The sequence below is a fragment of the Pelophylax lessonae genome (assembly GCF_965119305.1).
Source record: "Pelophylax lessonae genome assembly, chromosome: 9".
Taxonomy (NCBI): Eukaryota; Metazoa; Chordata; class Amphibia; order Anura; family Ranidae; genus Pelophylax; species Pelophylax lessonae.
Window position 1 is genome coordinate 212,935,004 of NC_138776.1, and position 15,990 is coordinate 212,950,993.

The 15,990-nt window shown below is 39.7% G+C and overlaps 1 protein-coding gene across 1 annotated transcript in view; it reads right to left on the reverse strand.

Annotated features, from left to right (window-relative positions):
* Positions 1-15,990, reverse strand: part of LRIT1 (leucine rich repeat, Ig-like and transmembrane domains 1) — a 59,640-nt gene that overhangs the window by 19,846 nt on the left and 23,804 nt on the right. Inside the window, exon 3 of the mRNA XM_082266799.1 lies at positions 5,508-5,813. Coding sequence (XP_082122925.1) covers positions 5,508-5,813 — 306 coding nt within the window. The remainder of the gene's footprint in view (positions 1-5,507; positions 5,814-15,990) is intronic.

Consider the following 15,990-nt stretch of genomic DNA (forward strand, 5'->3'; position numbering starts at 1 on the left):
CCTTAGGATGGTTGTCTTGTCCCTTTTCTCTTCAGTTTCCTTTTCTTTCTCATGTTAATTTCTGGGTTCTACTACTTGGGGTATCCTCTTGGGTCCTTATCACTCATTTTGCATTAATAACCTTGTTTCAGTTTCACTTTCCTTTATGTTTGGCCTTTGCTTTACTTTCATATCCTTCACTTATTTTAATTCCTCTATACTTACATTTGGATTCTTTATCTCTACATACTATTTCACCATGTAAGCAGCACTACTAATTTTATTTGAGTATACACTTTACTTACTGTTTTTTATATTCTTTCACAGATGTTCCTTCATGCTTCTACAGACAATAGTTTTTTTATTTTATTATCTCTAACCCACACTCCACCTGTGGGTGTCGTGCTCCGCCTTAGCCTCCCGTGTCATGCTCCCTCAGCTCCCGGGGGGGGGGGGGGGGGATACCCATGGTCCTGCTCCACTGTCACAAATACCTGAGCTGACTTGTGATTTTGGGAATGTGGGTGTTTTGTCTCCCCCTCCCTTCCCTTTCCAATTTGTTATTCATCATGTTTGCAATTTTCTATACACACACATATATATATATATATATATATATATATATATATATATATATATATATATTGCAGATATGCATCACATACTTGCTCCTGATGAAGTGGCAAGCTTGGTCCACGAAACGTATTGAGCCCGTTGATGTCATGACTTTATTATTAAGTGTATACTACTCTATTACCCCATGGAATTTTGTTATGTTGGTGGTTATCAATTTGGTCTTGGGTACCACTAATCAGCTCTTATGCAACTTTGAGTGTTTTATATTCTGTTACATGTCATGTTTTCATATCCTTTTATATTATTAAATGTGCAAACTGTATCCCTGCCAGCCTTGTCATGTCTCTCATTTAAAGTCCAAATTCCTCTTTTTGTTCCAAATTTAACACATCTGCTACCCATTCACACCTGAAACCTTGTAACACTATTGAGTCATATGAGACCAGGGAGGGAAAATGCCTAATTGGATCCAATTTGGACATTTTCACTCAGGGGTGTACTCATTTTTTTTGCTAGCAGTCTAGACAGTTATGGCTGTGTGTTAAGGTATTTTGAGGGGACAGCAAATTTACACTGTTATACAAGCTGTACACTCACTACTTTACATTGTAGCAAAGTGTCATTTCTTCAGTGTTGTCACATGAAAAGATATAATAAAATATTTACAAAAATGTGAGGGGTGTACTCACTTTTGTGAGCTACTGTATATGAGCATCTAAGATTTAACAATTTTTTTCCCAGTAAAACGGTAATTACTGACCTATATGATTTTAAATGTATGACAGTCATATTAAGCTTAGTTAACCACTTACCGCCTGCCCACCATCAAATGACAGCAGAGTGGTGCGGCTCTCTTTCTGGGACGACGTCATATGACGGCGCGCCAGAACGGCCTCTTTCGCGTGCCAATCGTGGCAGCGCCGTGTTGCTAGGACACGGCGCGACCCGATCTTGGTAAAGAGCCAATGACGTGGCTCTTTACCCATGTGATCGGCTGTGCCCAATCACAGCTGGTCACATGTAAATGAGGAAGTGCCGTTTATCGGCTCTCCTTGCCTCACACTGTCAGAGTGTGTGGTGAGGAAAGCCAATCAGCAGCTCCTCTTCAAAGGGAAGTCTAGGACAGGTAATCAGGGCACTGATGATCAGTGCCCTGATTACATAAAAGTTAAAAAACAGTGCCCAATCAGTGCCCATAACCAGTGCTCATAGTGCTGCCAGTCAGTGCCCATCAGTGCCTGCTCATCTGTGCTGCCCATCAGTGTCCATCAGTGCCGCCCATCAGTGACCATCAGTGCTGCCCGTCAGTGACCATCAGTGCTGCTCATCAGTGCTGTCCGTTAGTGCCCATTAGTGCCACCCGTCAGTGCTGCCTATTAGTGCACATCAGTGCCACCTCTCAGTGCCCATCAGTGCCGCCTTTCAGTATCCATCAGTGCTGCCTATCAGTGCTCATCAGTGCCACCTATCAGTGCTCATCAGTACCACCTATCAGTGCCCATCAATGTGGCATATTGGTACCTACTCATCAGTGCCCATAAGTTCCACCTCATCAGTGCCCATCAGTGCAGCCTATCAGTGCCCATCAGTGCTGCCTCATCAGCGCACATCAGTAAAGGAGAAAAATTACTTATTTTCAAAATTTACTGATTAAAAATAAGAAAAACTTTTTTTTTCTCAAAATGTCCTGTCTTTTTTCATTTTTAAAATAATAATAAATTTAATAAATAATAAATAATAATTTTTTTAAATAACCCAGCGGAGATTAAATACCACCAAAATAAAGCTCTATTTGTGTGAAAAAATAATAAAAGTTTCATATGGGTACAGTGTAGCATGGCCGCACAATTGGCATTCAAAGTGTGACAGCGCTGAAAGCTGAAAATTGGCCTGGGCAGGAAGGGGGTGAAAGGGCATTGTATTGAAGTGGTGAAGGAGCATAAAAATCACAGTGCCATAACATTTTAATGGGCTTCCAACATAAAAAAACACCATTGTGCAACACCGTAATTCCCATGACACGTGACAAAGGACATGGGATGGTGGTATTATTGTTACATTGCAGTGATAAGGAAAATACAATGTGCAGTGGCCAGGGATATGTATTGTATAACCAAGGTCACAGTGTGAAGGGAATAGTGTGCAGGGGTCAGGATTGTTCAACGTACATCCTAGGGCAAGGGGTGTAGGGGTCAGGTGTGTGTTATCCTACAGCTCAGCAGGCAGAGTGCAACAGCACCTACAAGGAACTTCAAATCCCCTCGTACACTTTATTCACACTCAACAGCCTTTCCATCAATCACTCAATTACTTCCCAAACTCCAGGACCATGAAAGCCTGAAGTACTCCTTTAAATTCAACACAGGGACAGATAGCACAGATCCAGCCTCTTCCTTTTTATTCATAAAGGGGAAGGGGAAAAAGGGCCGTTCCTCCTCATAGGAACAGTCTAGGGGACAGGGAAAAAGGGAAACAATTTTTTGGATTTTTCTGGTACCGTAAATCAGCTAAGCTGGGGGGCTGCAACCTACAGCCAGCCATGGAGCTGCGTCATGCAACCCCTTCTCACCCCACTTCCTTCTTTCCATTGCAAGAGATGCAATACACAAAAAGGAAGAGTGTAGATTTGAGCCTGAAATGCAGTTAAGTTAAAAGGTACCAACACCCAGCATAGATTCACAAAGAGGAAGGGGAAAAAGGGCCATTCCTCCCCATAGGAACAGTCCAGGGGAACGGGAAAAGTGAAACTTTTTTTGGATTTTTCCAGTACCGTCATAAAGTATTATATCACATGTAGAAGTATTTTTACAAAATTTTATTCAAAACAAATTTACATTAAAATTGAAATATCGGTACAAAATATCATAAATAGATTAATGGCTGATTATTCGAACCAGGAAATACAGAGCTGTTTTTTCATCCAGTGGAACCTCCACACTTGTTGCCATGAAATAGAGACTGACTTGAGGATCTGGTGACTGACTGCCTGAATAGCTGTTTAGGATAGCCATACATAAATCCATCTCATAGGAACTAGTGTTTCCACTCTCCAGTCTCCTTTCATATCCCCCTTGTGGATAATTACTAACCTACTATTGATGTGTCTCCCATGTCCGCCGGTGAGAGAATTTGGTGGCTGACTTACGCATATTTTCAATATCCTCCTGAAGAAGCGGCCTTCTCTGTGAAACATGTTGAGGAATATATGCCTGGAAATTACTCTGTATTTCCTGGTTCGAATAATCAGCCATTCATCTATTTATGGTATTTTGGACCAATGTTTCAATTTTAATGTAAATTTGTTTTGAATAAAATTTTGTAAAAATACTTCTACATGTGATATAATACTTTATGACAGTACTGGAAAAATCCCAAAAAAGTTTCACTTTTCCCGTTCCCCTGGACTGTTCCTATGGGAAGGAATGGCCCTTTTTCCCCTTCCTCTTCATGAATCTATGCTGGATGTTGGTACCTTTTAACTTAACTGCATTTCAGGCTCACATCTACACTCTTCCTTTTTGTGTATTGCATCTCTTGCAATGGAAAGAAGGAAGTGGGATGAGAAGGGGTTGCATGATGCAGCTCCATGGCTGGCTGTAGAGGGCAGCCCCCCAGCTTAGCTGATCACTGATGTCACATGTAAAAAAAGAGCAGGTAGAGATGAAGGCTTCCAACCTCACTTTCTTTGTCAGGCTCTCACTGATGACTTCTTCTAATGTTAAGAAAACAATTGGTTAAAGCATTCCTTTGCCAGCTCTCTGTTTACACGTGACAGCAATATCAGCTGAGCTGTCACTGCTTCTGCAGGTCCATACTGACTGTGGTCTAGATGGTGATTCAGACCCATAGCTTCTAATCCCTGGGGCCCTACTAGGATCTGCCCTGGTTCAGGCCCCATAGCAGCCATGTGGGTTGCTATAAAAGTAGTTCCACCACTGCTTTGGCTTCATTTTTATGTAATCTCTACTCCATCTTTGTTGCAGCACCAGAGAAAAAGGAAAATAAATGAAAAACTGTTCTCCAGTGCCAGAACCTTCTCAGCTGCACATGGATCCTTTCCACAAAAACAAAATAGTCCTAAAAAAGGCCTCAGCAGAAAAATATTTATTGAATAATTACAAGAGGGATTTTGGATTCTTGTCATGTTTACTCTGCAAGAGTCATGAATTTAGCATGGAATAAAAGCAATGGAAACCCAAGGTGGATATAAATAGGAATCAGCCCGCATTCACACTGGTACGACTTGTAGTCTAGTACAGGAGCCGTTCTAATTGGAGCGACACAAGTCGCTCCAACTTAGAAAAGGGTCCTGTACTACTTCGGGGCGACCTGGAGGCGACTTGCATTGACTTCCATTATGTGAAGTCCGTGCAAGTCGTGGCGAAGTCGTGCTGCACGCAACTTCACAGGTCGCCCCCTAAGTCGGATCGACCTAATGTGAACGGAGCCTAAAGGTAAATTTATAACCCAACTGCAGACTTCCTAGCAGTATAAATTTTGGATACTTACCTTTTTCAGATGTCTTTAGGCCTGCCACAGGACAAGCAAGGTCCTCTTTCTCTCCCGGTGTTGGGTAGTCTATAACAACTCAGACAACAGCTGCTCTCTGTGAGTGCATGGCATCATGAGCCCACTCACAGAGGGGACATCACAGTGTAATGATGTAGAGACAGCGGCTACCCATGATGCCTTGCATTCACAGTATGTTCTCAGTGGTGGGAAAAAAAAGTACAATTTACCCCAGGCAGCAGTTTTGGATTGAAGGTATGTATTGCAGCCAGAGATGCATTTTGTTATAGAAACTGTTGAGTGGCATTTTTTTTTTTTTTCAAAATATTAAAAATAGCCATATTTGAGCTTTAACCTGCATGTTAGGAGACATTAATTGTCAGAATTTAAAAAAATGAACCATATAAGCTTAGGGCAATTACAAAAAATTCTAGTGATCCTACCTGATCCATTAATTTGATTCCCATCAGCTCTTCTCCAGCTCAGTTCAGGTATTGGGATTCCCATAGTACCACACCGTAGCAGAACAGTACTACCAATGACCGTCTTGAGTTTTGCCACGGAAGTGTGAATTACAGGACTTTGACACTTTCTCAGTTCCACTTGACTAAATTGTACACCTGCAAGGCTGCGTGGTGAATAACACTTCAGACGTGGTTCTATGAATGCTACAGCTGGGGATGGGAAGTTGAGGAAATGAACCATTTCGTAAAGACTGCAGTCGCACAACCAAGGATTATCTTGCAAACCTGTAAAATTTTAGAAAATATGTTAAAAGAAATATTGTTTTTTCTTTGCAGTTTGTACAATGACAAGAGTACTTTAGCGTTAACCCTTTTGTGACCAGAGGTAATTGATGCCTAGGTGTCCAGGCCTAATTAGGCAGCATTAATATGTGTTGTTAACTTGATTATAACTCTATGACTAATGTGTAGACCTAAATAATTTTTATAATTTTCTAAAGAACATTTGCTCAAGTATAAGCCGAGTTTTTCAGCACATTTTTTTGTGTTGAAACCACCCCCCTCGGCTTATACTCGAGTCAAAAAAAAAAATGCCCCGGCCAGCTCTAATTAAAAAATGGCACTGCCTGGCGCCAACATGTCACCGCACATGCGCCGCCGCCTCTTGGGACAGGCCATACATGTTCGGCTATTCCCAGAAATAGTTGAACGTATATGAGCTTTCCCGAACGGCGGCAGGGCATGCACAGTTATGTGTCGGCGCCGGGTGGCGCCATTTTTTAATTTAAGGCGCCTCTGGAACAGGTAAGTGAAACACAGCCACACTACCTGCCATTATGCGGGGCTGTAGGAATACTACAAGGGATGCATTGCTGCGGGCATGGTACGCCTGTACCATGCCCGCAGCACTGCATCTCCTGTACTATGCCCACAGCCCCGCACTCTCTTGTACTATGCCCACAGCCCTGCATTCTCCTGAACCATGCCCGCCACCCTGCTTTCTCCTGTACCATGCCCGCCGCCCTGCATTCTCCCCCTAGGCTTATACTCGAGTCAATCATTTTTCCCATTTTTTTGCGGTAAAATTAGGGGCCTCGGCTTATACTCGGGTCGGCTTATACTTGAGTATATACGGTATCTTGTATACTGATTTAATAAAGACATGGCTCTTTTTCTATTACTTGCTGGCAAATGAGCAACGATATGCTAAAATACGTTTTGCTTTCAATTTTCTAATTTATTATTTTTTTTTAATAATCTAAAAATGTCATATCTAACAGTAATTACATGATCAGAAGCCACTCTGATCATCAATGGTGATCTGAGCTGTCAGTAACAGCCCAGATTAAGAGCCACACAAAGTGTCAGCCAGTGGCTCCCAAGGTAGAGAATGTTTAATAAAGTATTCTCAGGATGACATATCATTCTGGAGAATGTTAATATATATACGGACTGCAGGTGAAAAGAGGTTAATATAATATATCCATTAATTACAAGCTTGGGAAATTTTGTAGCTGTACAAATCCCCCATGATATCTCTCATTTTGTTAAATATTCTGGACATAATTATCTATTTTTTGTTCTTTTGATGTTATAACAAAATAATAATTCACTATGTTTGCTGAGTGTTTGCAGTATTTCTTTACATTCTGTATGTTGATTTGTATATATAACCATTTACATATCTACAGTCATATTGATTAGCACAACAGTCAAGAGAAATCAGACAGACAATATTATCCTTCCCCATTCAACACATTTTTTAAAGATGTCTTTAAAAGGTAACTCCACTTTTGTGGGAGGGAAATAGCAAATAAAGAAAATATAAAATAGAGTATACAATTGCAACATAAGTCATATTGTGATTGAATGGTATTAAAAATGACCTTTCCTTTTGAATCTACAGCCACAGTAATTTTCTGAAAATGCAATGCAATATGGCTACCTGGAGTTGTTCTGTACACAGAATGTATACTGAACACGCCCCAAAAACATAATTTCCTGCTTGTGTGATTGGCTCACTGATTTTCCCAGAAGTCTGCTCTGAGATACAAGTCAGATTCAGGCTTCCCCTGCTGCAAAAAATGTAATTTTTGGTGAGATAATCCCAATAGGAACAAAGCGATTGCAGGCCCAGCAGATTTCCTATCCCCGCTATCATCGGTCTTCCGGCCGGGCCGTAGGTGCGCACGGGCGTTAGTTACTGTGCAGGCTGGCCCGAGTGCAGGCGCACTTGGCCGACAACGCTGGAGGCTCGGCAAGAAGATCGTTGGGGTTCCATCATAGAGGGTACAGGAGCAGTGATCAAGCTCCATGCTGAACTTGAAGGGGCCATAAAGGAGATTGAGTGCTTCTTTTTTTTTTTTACGTTTGATGTCTTTTAATAAAACTGTATAAAGCGGGGTTGGCTGTGCGCTTGTGTCTCCTTTACCTTTCTTGTATCCAGCAGAATTCCTGCAGGTGCACAGAGCCCTTGCAGGTGCACAGCTGATAGATAATTATGAAACCACTCCCATTAGACCCACTCAGCACAGGGGCACAGAGGAACAAACAGGGATTTCTTCAGAATAACAAAAAGTAGGAATCTGCAACAAAGGTTGTTGCAATCTTTGCAATGTACAGAGATCACCCAGAAGGGAATGTTTTTTTCTCAACAAAAGTGGGGTTACACTTTAAATAATTAATAAAGAAATTTTAAACCCATCCACACTCAAATAACCAAAAAAAAAAAAACACTGGTTGCAGTTTGGGTTTAATATTATGTAACTGTATTGGTAAGACCATACATAATTTATAGAAGGGTAATGCCATCTTCCTTTTAATGGAATTATGTGGGATTAGTTTTTAATTTGGGTTAATTGCAGCTATTAGAATAAACCACTATGGATCAGTACAAGTCTCTGCAGTGCACAAAATAACACATACATGCTACTTCTCAGCAATTTAAGCATCTAAAAATTCAATAGGGGAAAAATCGCATTTCAATAACCGATTTTTACAGCACGTGAAGAAAAAATAGTATATAGCTAAGTAATTTTAATGTGGAAATCTATGCTGAGCTTAGATACCCTGTATGCAATGTTGAGTGTATGTAATGAATCACATTTTATTGGCTCAGAGTGTGAAGGATAAATCTATTCAAATCTGTTATTTCCAATTTAAGTGAAAGTCAGCAGATCTATCCAGCTGCTGAAACTATAATAAGGATTTTCATTCCTGTTGCTAGACTGAGATCCTGTTTAGCTTTTTTTCTGCACCAAGTATGTGGGCTTGTACACCTATAGCAAGATGTTTAACAGCATGAAGAGCCCCTGTGTTTTTGACACCAACATACATGCCTCTGTTTGAAAATCTCTGAAAAATTCCATTCCTATTACTATAATGGATCTCTATGGGATTCATTTATTCTGCATCTGGAAGCCACAGAACAGAATAATTTATAATATTTCAGACTTTATATATGTGATTTTTGTTTTATTTAATATTTATTTCTCTGCCTATTGGGGATTTCAGATTCTTTTGTTTGCCATACATTTTGTGAATGAAGGCACAAATTTTCTTTGTATCACAAACTATAAGCTATCTAACATAAATTATATTTGTTATCTTTTCCAGTAAAGATGCGATCTGGGGAATTCAATAAAGTACAAATGACACTGTTCTGATAGTAAGTCCCTTTAACCTCCCTGGCGGTATGATTCTTTTGGATTTTAGGTGCTGAAAGCGGTACCATTATTTTAGGTGCTGAAAGCATGTAATTCTTGTGAATGAGCAGCCCAAACCAACTGTATACATTTATTATACATATTATATATATATATATATATATATATATATATATATGTATGTATACATATATTATGTATACATATATTATATATATATTATATATATATATACGTATATATATATATATATATATATATATATATATATATATATATATATATATATATATATATAATGTATACAGTTGGTTTGGGCTGCTCATTCACAAGAATTACGTGTATATATATATATATATATATATATATATATATATATATATATATATACATATATATGTGTATATATATATATATATATATATATATATATATATATAATGTATACAGTTGGTTTGGGCTGCTCATTCACAAGAATTACGTGTATATATATATATATATATATATATATATATATATACACACATATATATATATATATATATGTGTGTATATATATATATATATATATATATATATATTTAATATGTGTGTGTGTGTGTATATATATATATATATATATATATATATATATATATATATATATATATATGTATATGTGTATATATATACGTATATATATATATATATACTGTATATATATGTATATATATATATATATACATATATTTACATAAAAAGTACAGTAAAACTGCAGGAAAGGGCACTGGGGGGTAATGTAATGTGATTTTATTTTATTTTGAACGATATCAGTGTGTTTGGTGCATTTTACATTCGAATTTGCCGCCGGTTCCACCCCCCGGCGGACGTCACGTCGCCGGAGACGGAAGCCGGGGCTCGCAGACGATCGGGAGAGAGCTCCGCCGCCGCACACCGCTGGCAGTCTTCGCTGGATCCCGGAGAAAAGGTAAGTAAAACCTCCTCCAGCATCCAGCGATCTTCCTAGCGCTACCCCGAGTGTGACTCGGGGTTACCGCTTTTGGCACTAAAATCTTACCCCGAGTCACACTCGGGAATACCGCTAGGAAGGTTAACCACTTTACCACCGGAGGATTTTCCTGCTAAAAGACCAGGGGTTATTTTGCGATTTTTTACTGCGTGACTTTAACGGACAATCACGCGGTCGTGCGACGATGTACCTAAACGAATTTCACGTCCTTTTTTTCCCACAAACAGAGCTTTCTTTTGGTGGTATTTGATCACCTGTGCGATTTTTTGATCACGCGCTATAAACAAAAAAAGAGCGTAATTTTTGCAAAAACAACAATATTTTTCACTTTTTTTTATATGAAATTCCCCCCAAAAAAAATGTAAAAATCAAAATTTTTTAAAATTTTCGGCCAATTTGTTTTACGCTACCTATGTTTGGTAAAAAAAAATCGCAAAAAGCGTATTTTGATGGGTTTGCGCAAAAGTTATCTCGTTTACTAACAAAGGGAAAGATTTTTGTCATTTTTGGTGTTTTTTTTTTTAACGAGTAATGGCGGCGATCTGCGATTTTTTTTGCGGTACTGCGACATTGCGGCGGACAGATCGGACCCTCAACTGACATTTTTGACACTTTTGGGGGTACCAGTGACATTACTGCAGTAATCAGTGCTATATATATGCACTGTTACTGCAAAAATGACACTGGCAGGGAAGGGGTTAACAGTATTGGACAGGGAGGGGTTAAGTGTGTCCTAGGGGCGTGTTTCTAACTGTGCAGGGACAGGTCTACTAGTGTAAAAACAAAGATCAACAGTTCTACATAGTAGAACTGTTTGATCTTCACTTTTACACAGGGAGAACTGACAGGCGGCTTGTTTACACAAGCCGCTCTGTCTTTCTCCAGCTGTACCGGCGATCGTAGTGTGACCGGCGGACATCGGGTCCGCCAGTCACACTCCCGCACTCCTCCGTGAACGAGCCGAGGCGGGCGCGCGCCTCAGCGGGCGCGCGCCCGCCCGCTATTGGCTCTGGAAGGAGTGACAGGCGAGCGACGTAGACCTACGTCACTCTGCCTGGCCGGGGCCGACTGCCGCAGTAAATATACTGTGCGCAGTCGGCAAGCGGTTAAAACTACCTCAAATATATGGGACTCTGATGATGCCAACTGGAAACTCCCATGTATACATAAATTACCAATTCATAATACAAATATCGTTTTTTTTTTTTTTTTAGTCCCCCAAAATACAAAATCCATTTTTGCTAATAGTGGTAATATTATCCAAATGTTATTATGTAATAGTTATATCTATCTGCAAATGTGGGCAGCGGAATCTCTGCCACTGCGCTATTGTATTCTGAAAGGGAGATTTCCCTACTATCAGAATACGCTGATCAGCACCACCAACTGTAGTGACTGAAATTTTTCCAACAGGCTGGTTGTATGCAAGCCGATCAATACAACCAGCCTGCCTATACATAAACCTATATTTTGATCTACTGTATGTAAGCTTTGACCATCCTGTCTATTTGCTACCTCTAGTTAAGCTTTGACAGCACTACAGCAGTGTGATCTCTCTCATTAAATTTTGCATACTGTAATATTTGTTGATGCTGCTTTTGGTGAAGATGTTTTATGATGGTGTGGGTGGAGGGGGAGGGATGTACATTGGGTGAAACCTTTTAAATAAATAGGTAAAGTGGGTAAAAATTGTTGCTTTGCAATGTTTCATTGTACCTTTCATTTTGAAAGCCCTTACAAGTTTAAATATGTTCCCCAGGGATAATTCTATGATTATAGTTACAAATTGATTTTTATTAAAGGAATTACATATATATTGTATACAATGTATTAAAATATCCCCCAATTTAATAAAAAACATTAAGCGGATCCTCTTGTAAGTGATAACAAGTGTTTTTTGTTTTTTTTTTTTGTGAAAAGCACAGAAAACTAAACATTTAATATCCAGCCCAGTCTATGTGTTTCATGTGAATATTAACAATGAATCAAGATCCATTTACAAAAATAAATAAAACAAAATTATACAAATATACTAAACAGAATATTACAATATTACAGTAAGGCCTCTTTCACACGGGCGTTCCGTATGTCCGTATATCACCCCATCCGTTTGCGGGTGTTATACGGACATAATGCATGTCAATGGGATTGCGGTTGTCAGCGGATGACCATTGCGTTCTTTCAGTTCTGTTCCGTTTTTTGGAACGGAACAGAACCCTATTTTTTCTTCCGTTTAAAAAATGGAAAGGATGCAAAATCGGATGTCAGCAGTAACATCCGCTGACATCCGCAATGCCCATAGACATACATTATGTCCGTATATCATCCGTATATCATCCGCAAATGGATGGGATGATATGCGGACATACGGACCGGATGACACAAGTGTCATCCGTGTCCGTAAAAAAAAAAAGTTCCGGAGCGGATCGCAATATGGTCCGCTCCATGTGAAAGAGGCCTAAGTTAGACAGAGGTGAAGAAAAAAAAAGACGCCAAAAAGACACATCCCTACCCCACATTTAATTCCCACTAACACAGGCGATTCATCCTGTGGTTGATGAAGCTAGCCACCCTCTTTTCCCCCGACCTGTGGAGAGAGGGTGCACATAAAGACTAACAGAGGGTGGGACCAGCACCCAGTCTAAGCAAGTGTAAATAAAGACTAATAGGCATCCCATCTCTTATGATAGCTAATACCATGAGCACCAAACAAATTCCATTAACACACTTAATTAGAAGTCTAAATCCTATAGGGAGAGAATATTGGCAAACTCCCAAGCCTTCCATGGGTCACTACAGAGAATGTACATATTAAATCCCATACTGTATACCAGGGGAATCAGGGAAATAACCAAAAAAAAAAAAGAAAGAAAGAAAGAAAAGAAAGCAAATTTATAAGGTATATATGTCATCCCCAAACACATAAAGGGACAGATTTAGCATCCTGTTTCTATGGCCCATAAACATGTGTACATATAAGCATTTACCTAGAAGTAGAACCTACAGCTAGCTCCTCCCATCCTTATAACCCCAATGCCCCCCCCCCAAGGACTGTCCCCTCTAGCCAATCCCATGGTAGGCAAAGGCCGCCATGGGTGTGACCAAGTATATGCCCCAGGTGGAGAGTCCTTCCCCATGATAAGAGGGTGTCTCATATAATCTTACGTGTTACATAGTTACATGGTTAGTCAGGTTGAAAAAAGACCATCTAGCTCCACCAATATAAAACAAAAAAAAACATAAAAGAATACACAATCATACAATACCATATACACAATCCTATACCCACAGTTGATCCAGAAATAGGCACAAAACCCCAGCAAAGCATGATCCAATTTGCTACAGCAGGGGAAAAAAAACCTTCCTGATCACCAAGAGGCAATCAGATAGTCCCTGGATCAACTTTACCTATAAATATTAGTATCCAGTTATGTTATGTACACCTAGGAAAAAATTTAGGCCTTTTTTAAAGCAATCTACTGAGCTCGCCAGATCCACCTCTGGGGGGAATCTATTCCACATTTTCACAGCTCTTACTGTGAAGAAACCTTTCCATATTTGGGGACAAAATCTCTTTTCCTATAGACGTAAAGAGTGCTCCCTTGTCCTCTGTGATAACCTTAAAGTTAAACACTCAACACCAAGTTCACTATATGGACCCCTTATGTATTTATACATGTTGATAATTTCCCCCTTAATATCCTCTTCTCAAGAGAGAATGAATTCAGTTCCTTTAATCTTTCCTCATAGCTGAGCTCCTCCATGCCTCTAATCAGTTTGGTTGCCCTTCTCTGCACTTTCTCCAGTTCCCTGATATCCTTTTTGAGAACTGGTGCCGAAAACTGAACTGCATATTGGAGATTAGGTCTTACTAATGATTTGTACAGGGGCAAAATTATATATCTCTCTCTCTGGAGTCCATGCCTCTTCTAATACAAGAAAGGACTTTGCTTGCTTTGAAAACCGCAGCTTGGCATTGCATGCTATTATTCAGCCTTTGATCGACCAGAACACCCAGATCCTCCCCCTAGTATGTATGATGCATGCATATTCTTAGCCCCCAAGTGCATAACTTTACATTTCTCAACATTAAACCTCATTTGCCACATAGTTGGCCAATTAAACAGTGCATTGAGGTCGGCTTGTTAGTTGGAGACACTTGTCTCACATGGGATTGTGCCCCCCATGGATTGATTCTAATGACATAATTTTTTATTTTTTTTATTGACCCTACATTATCCTGGTAGTTATCCAATACTTATCCCTCTGTTTACAAAAGTTCCACATTTACATAGTTGATACGTTAGAATAAAGACTAAGTTCAACCTGTGTGTTTGTGTGTGAGTGTGCGTTTATGTTACTGTATTTGAAAACCACAAACTGAAAACTCTATTTATTTATTTTTTAACATTCAAAGCAAAATTACCATCTATCTATGTCTTTGTGCTTAATTTTGTTGCAAAACCACTTTGAAAAACACCCTCCTGGCATTTCTAGCCATGACCATCTTGAGTAAGGGCAGATAATTAATGTAGCATTTACTTCCTGTAATCCATCTGGCCCTAGATCAGGCAAGCAGGCAGGAGAGTGTGCTTAGCTGAGAAAGCCCCTCCACCCCTCCTCTCCTCCTGAAGACTCATGGGATGTATGACATAATTTTGTCCTAGGAAAGGAACAAGGAAGCAACTGAAGAAATGTAAAAAAAAAAAGAGCTTAAAACAAGTAAATAAAATATACAGTATGTTCTATTTAGTAATGCTAGCAGCATACGGATTAAAAATGATTAATTTTGATTGTGAAAATGAGTTTTTTCTGCTTTTAACACCTCTTTTCTGGGGAGAATAAATTAGAATATAATTTTTGTGGTCATTCCTTATAACTGAGGCCCCTCAGCCATGTTTGTTGACTCTCTGCAGCTCATTTAACACCTCATGCAAAGATGCTAAACATATAGCAGTGCAACTGGTAACTGAGGTAAGCTTATGCCCATTGGGAATGGCTTTGATCACTCGAGGAAGGAAGTGGAGGACAGATGTAGCCTTGGGAGGCTGAAAAAGGGGTGGAGCTCTGAAACACATAGTCGCCATGGAGACTGTGTAACCCTCTGCCATGCTGAGCTTGTAGTGGTTGCTTTTGTTCAGCATTTTAAGCTTGGCCATGGTCAGTGATCTTCTTAGCTGCAGCTGACTTCTCTGCTTTCCCCGCTGGGGTTGCTTCTTCCTGCAATCCTGAGGCTACATCTGTCCTCTACTTCCCTGGCCAGGAGTGATTGAGGCCATTCATCTGGGACTCTCCCCATGGGCATTCTTTTACAAGTTTGCATATACTTACCTTTCTTTTCCTCCTCCGTCAATCTGTTCTTATTACTTCTATGACTACTCTATTGACTATAAGTAAGAAGTAACATGCGTGTTTACTGTGACAGCACTGGGCCAGTCAGAGCTATCTCTGGGGGAGTACATGAATTTGTGAAAGCTGTAACACCAGCAACCTAAAGCTTGCACTTAACCATCCAGTACCCGAAGGAAACCTCCTAAATAGTCATCAATATGCCAAGAAGGTAAAAAAGGTAAAAAGTAGGTAGCAAGAGAGCTGAGGGAAGCATAGAGCGACAGAATGAATGGGAGCAAAGAGATCCTTAAATGATGTCCACAGGTACAACTGCCTCTTCAGCAGACTCTGAGAAAAAGAATGAGCAGCACTGTAATGATATTATCAACTGTCATTGCAGTACTTAATATTTCAAATCTCTTGAAAATAGCAGACACCAGAGGCAGGGGTAAAGCAC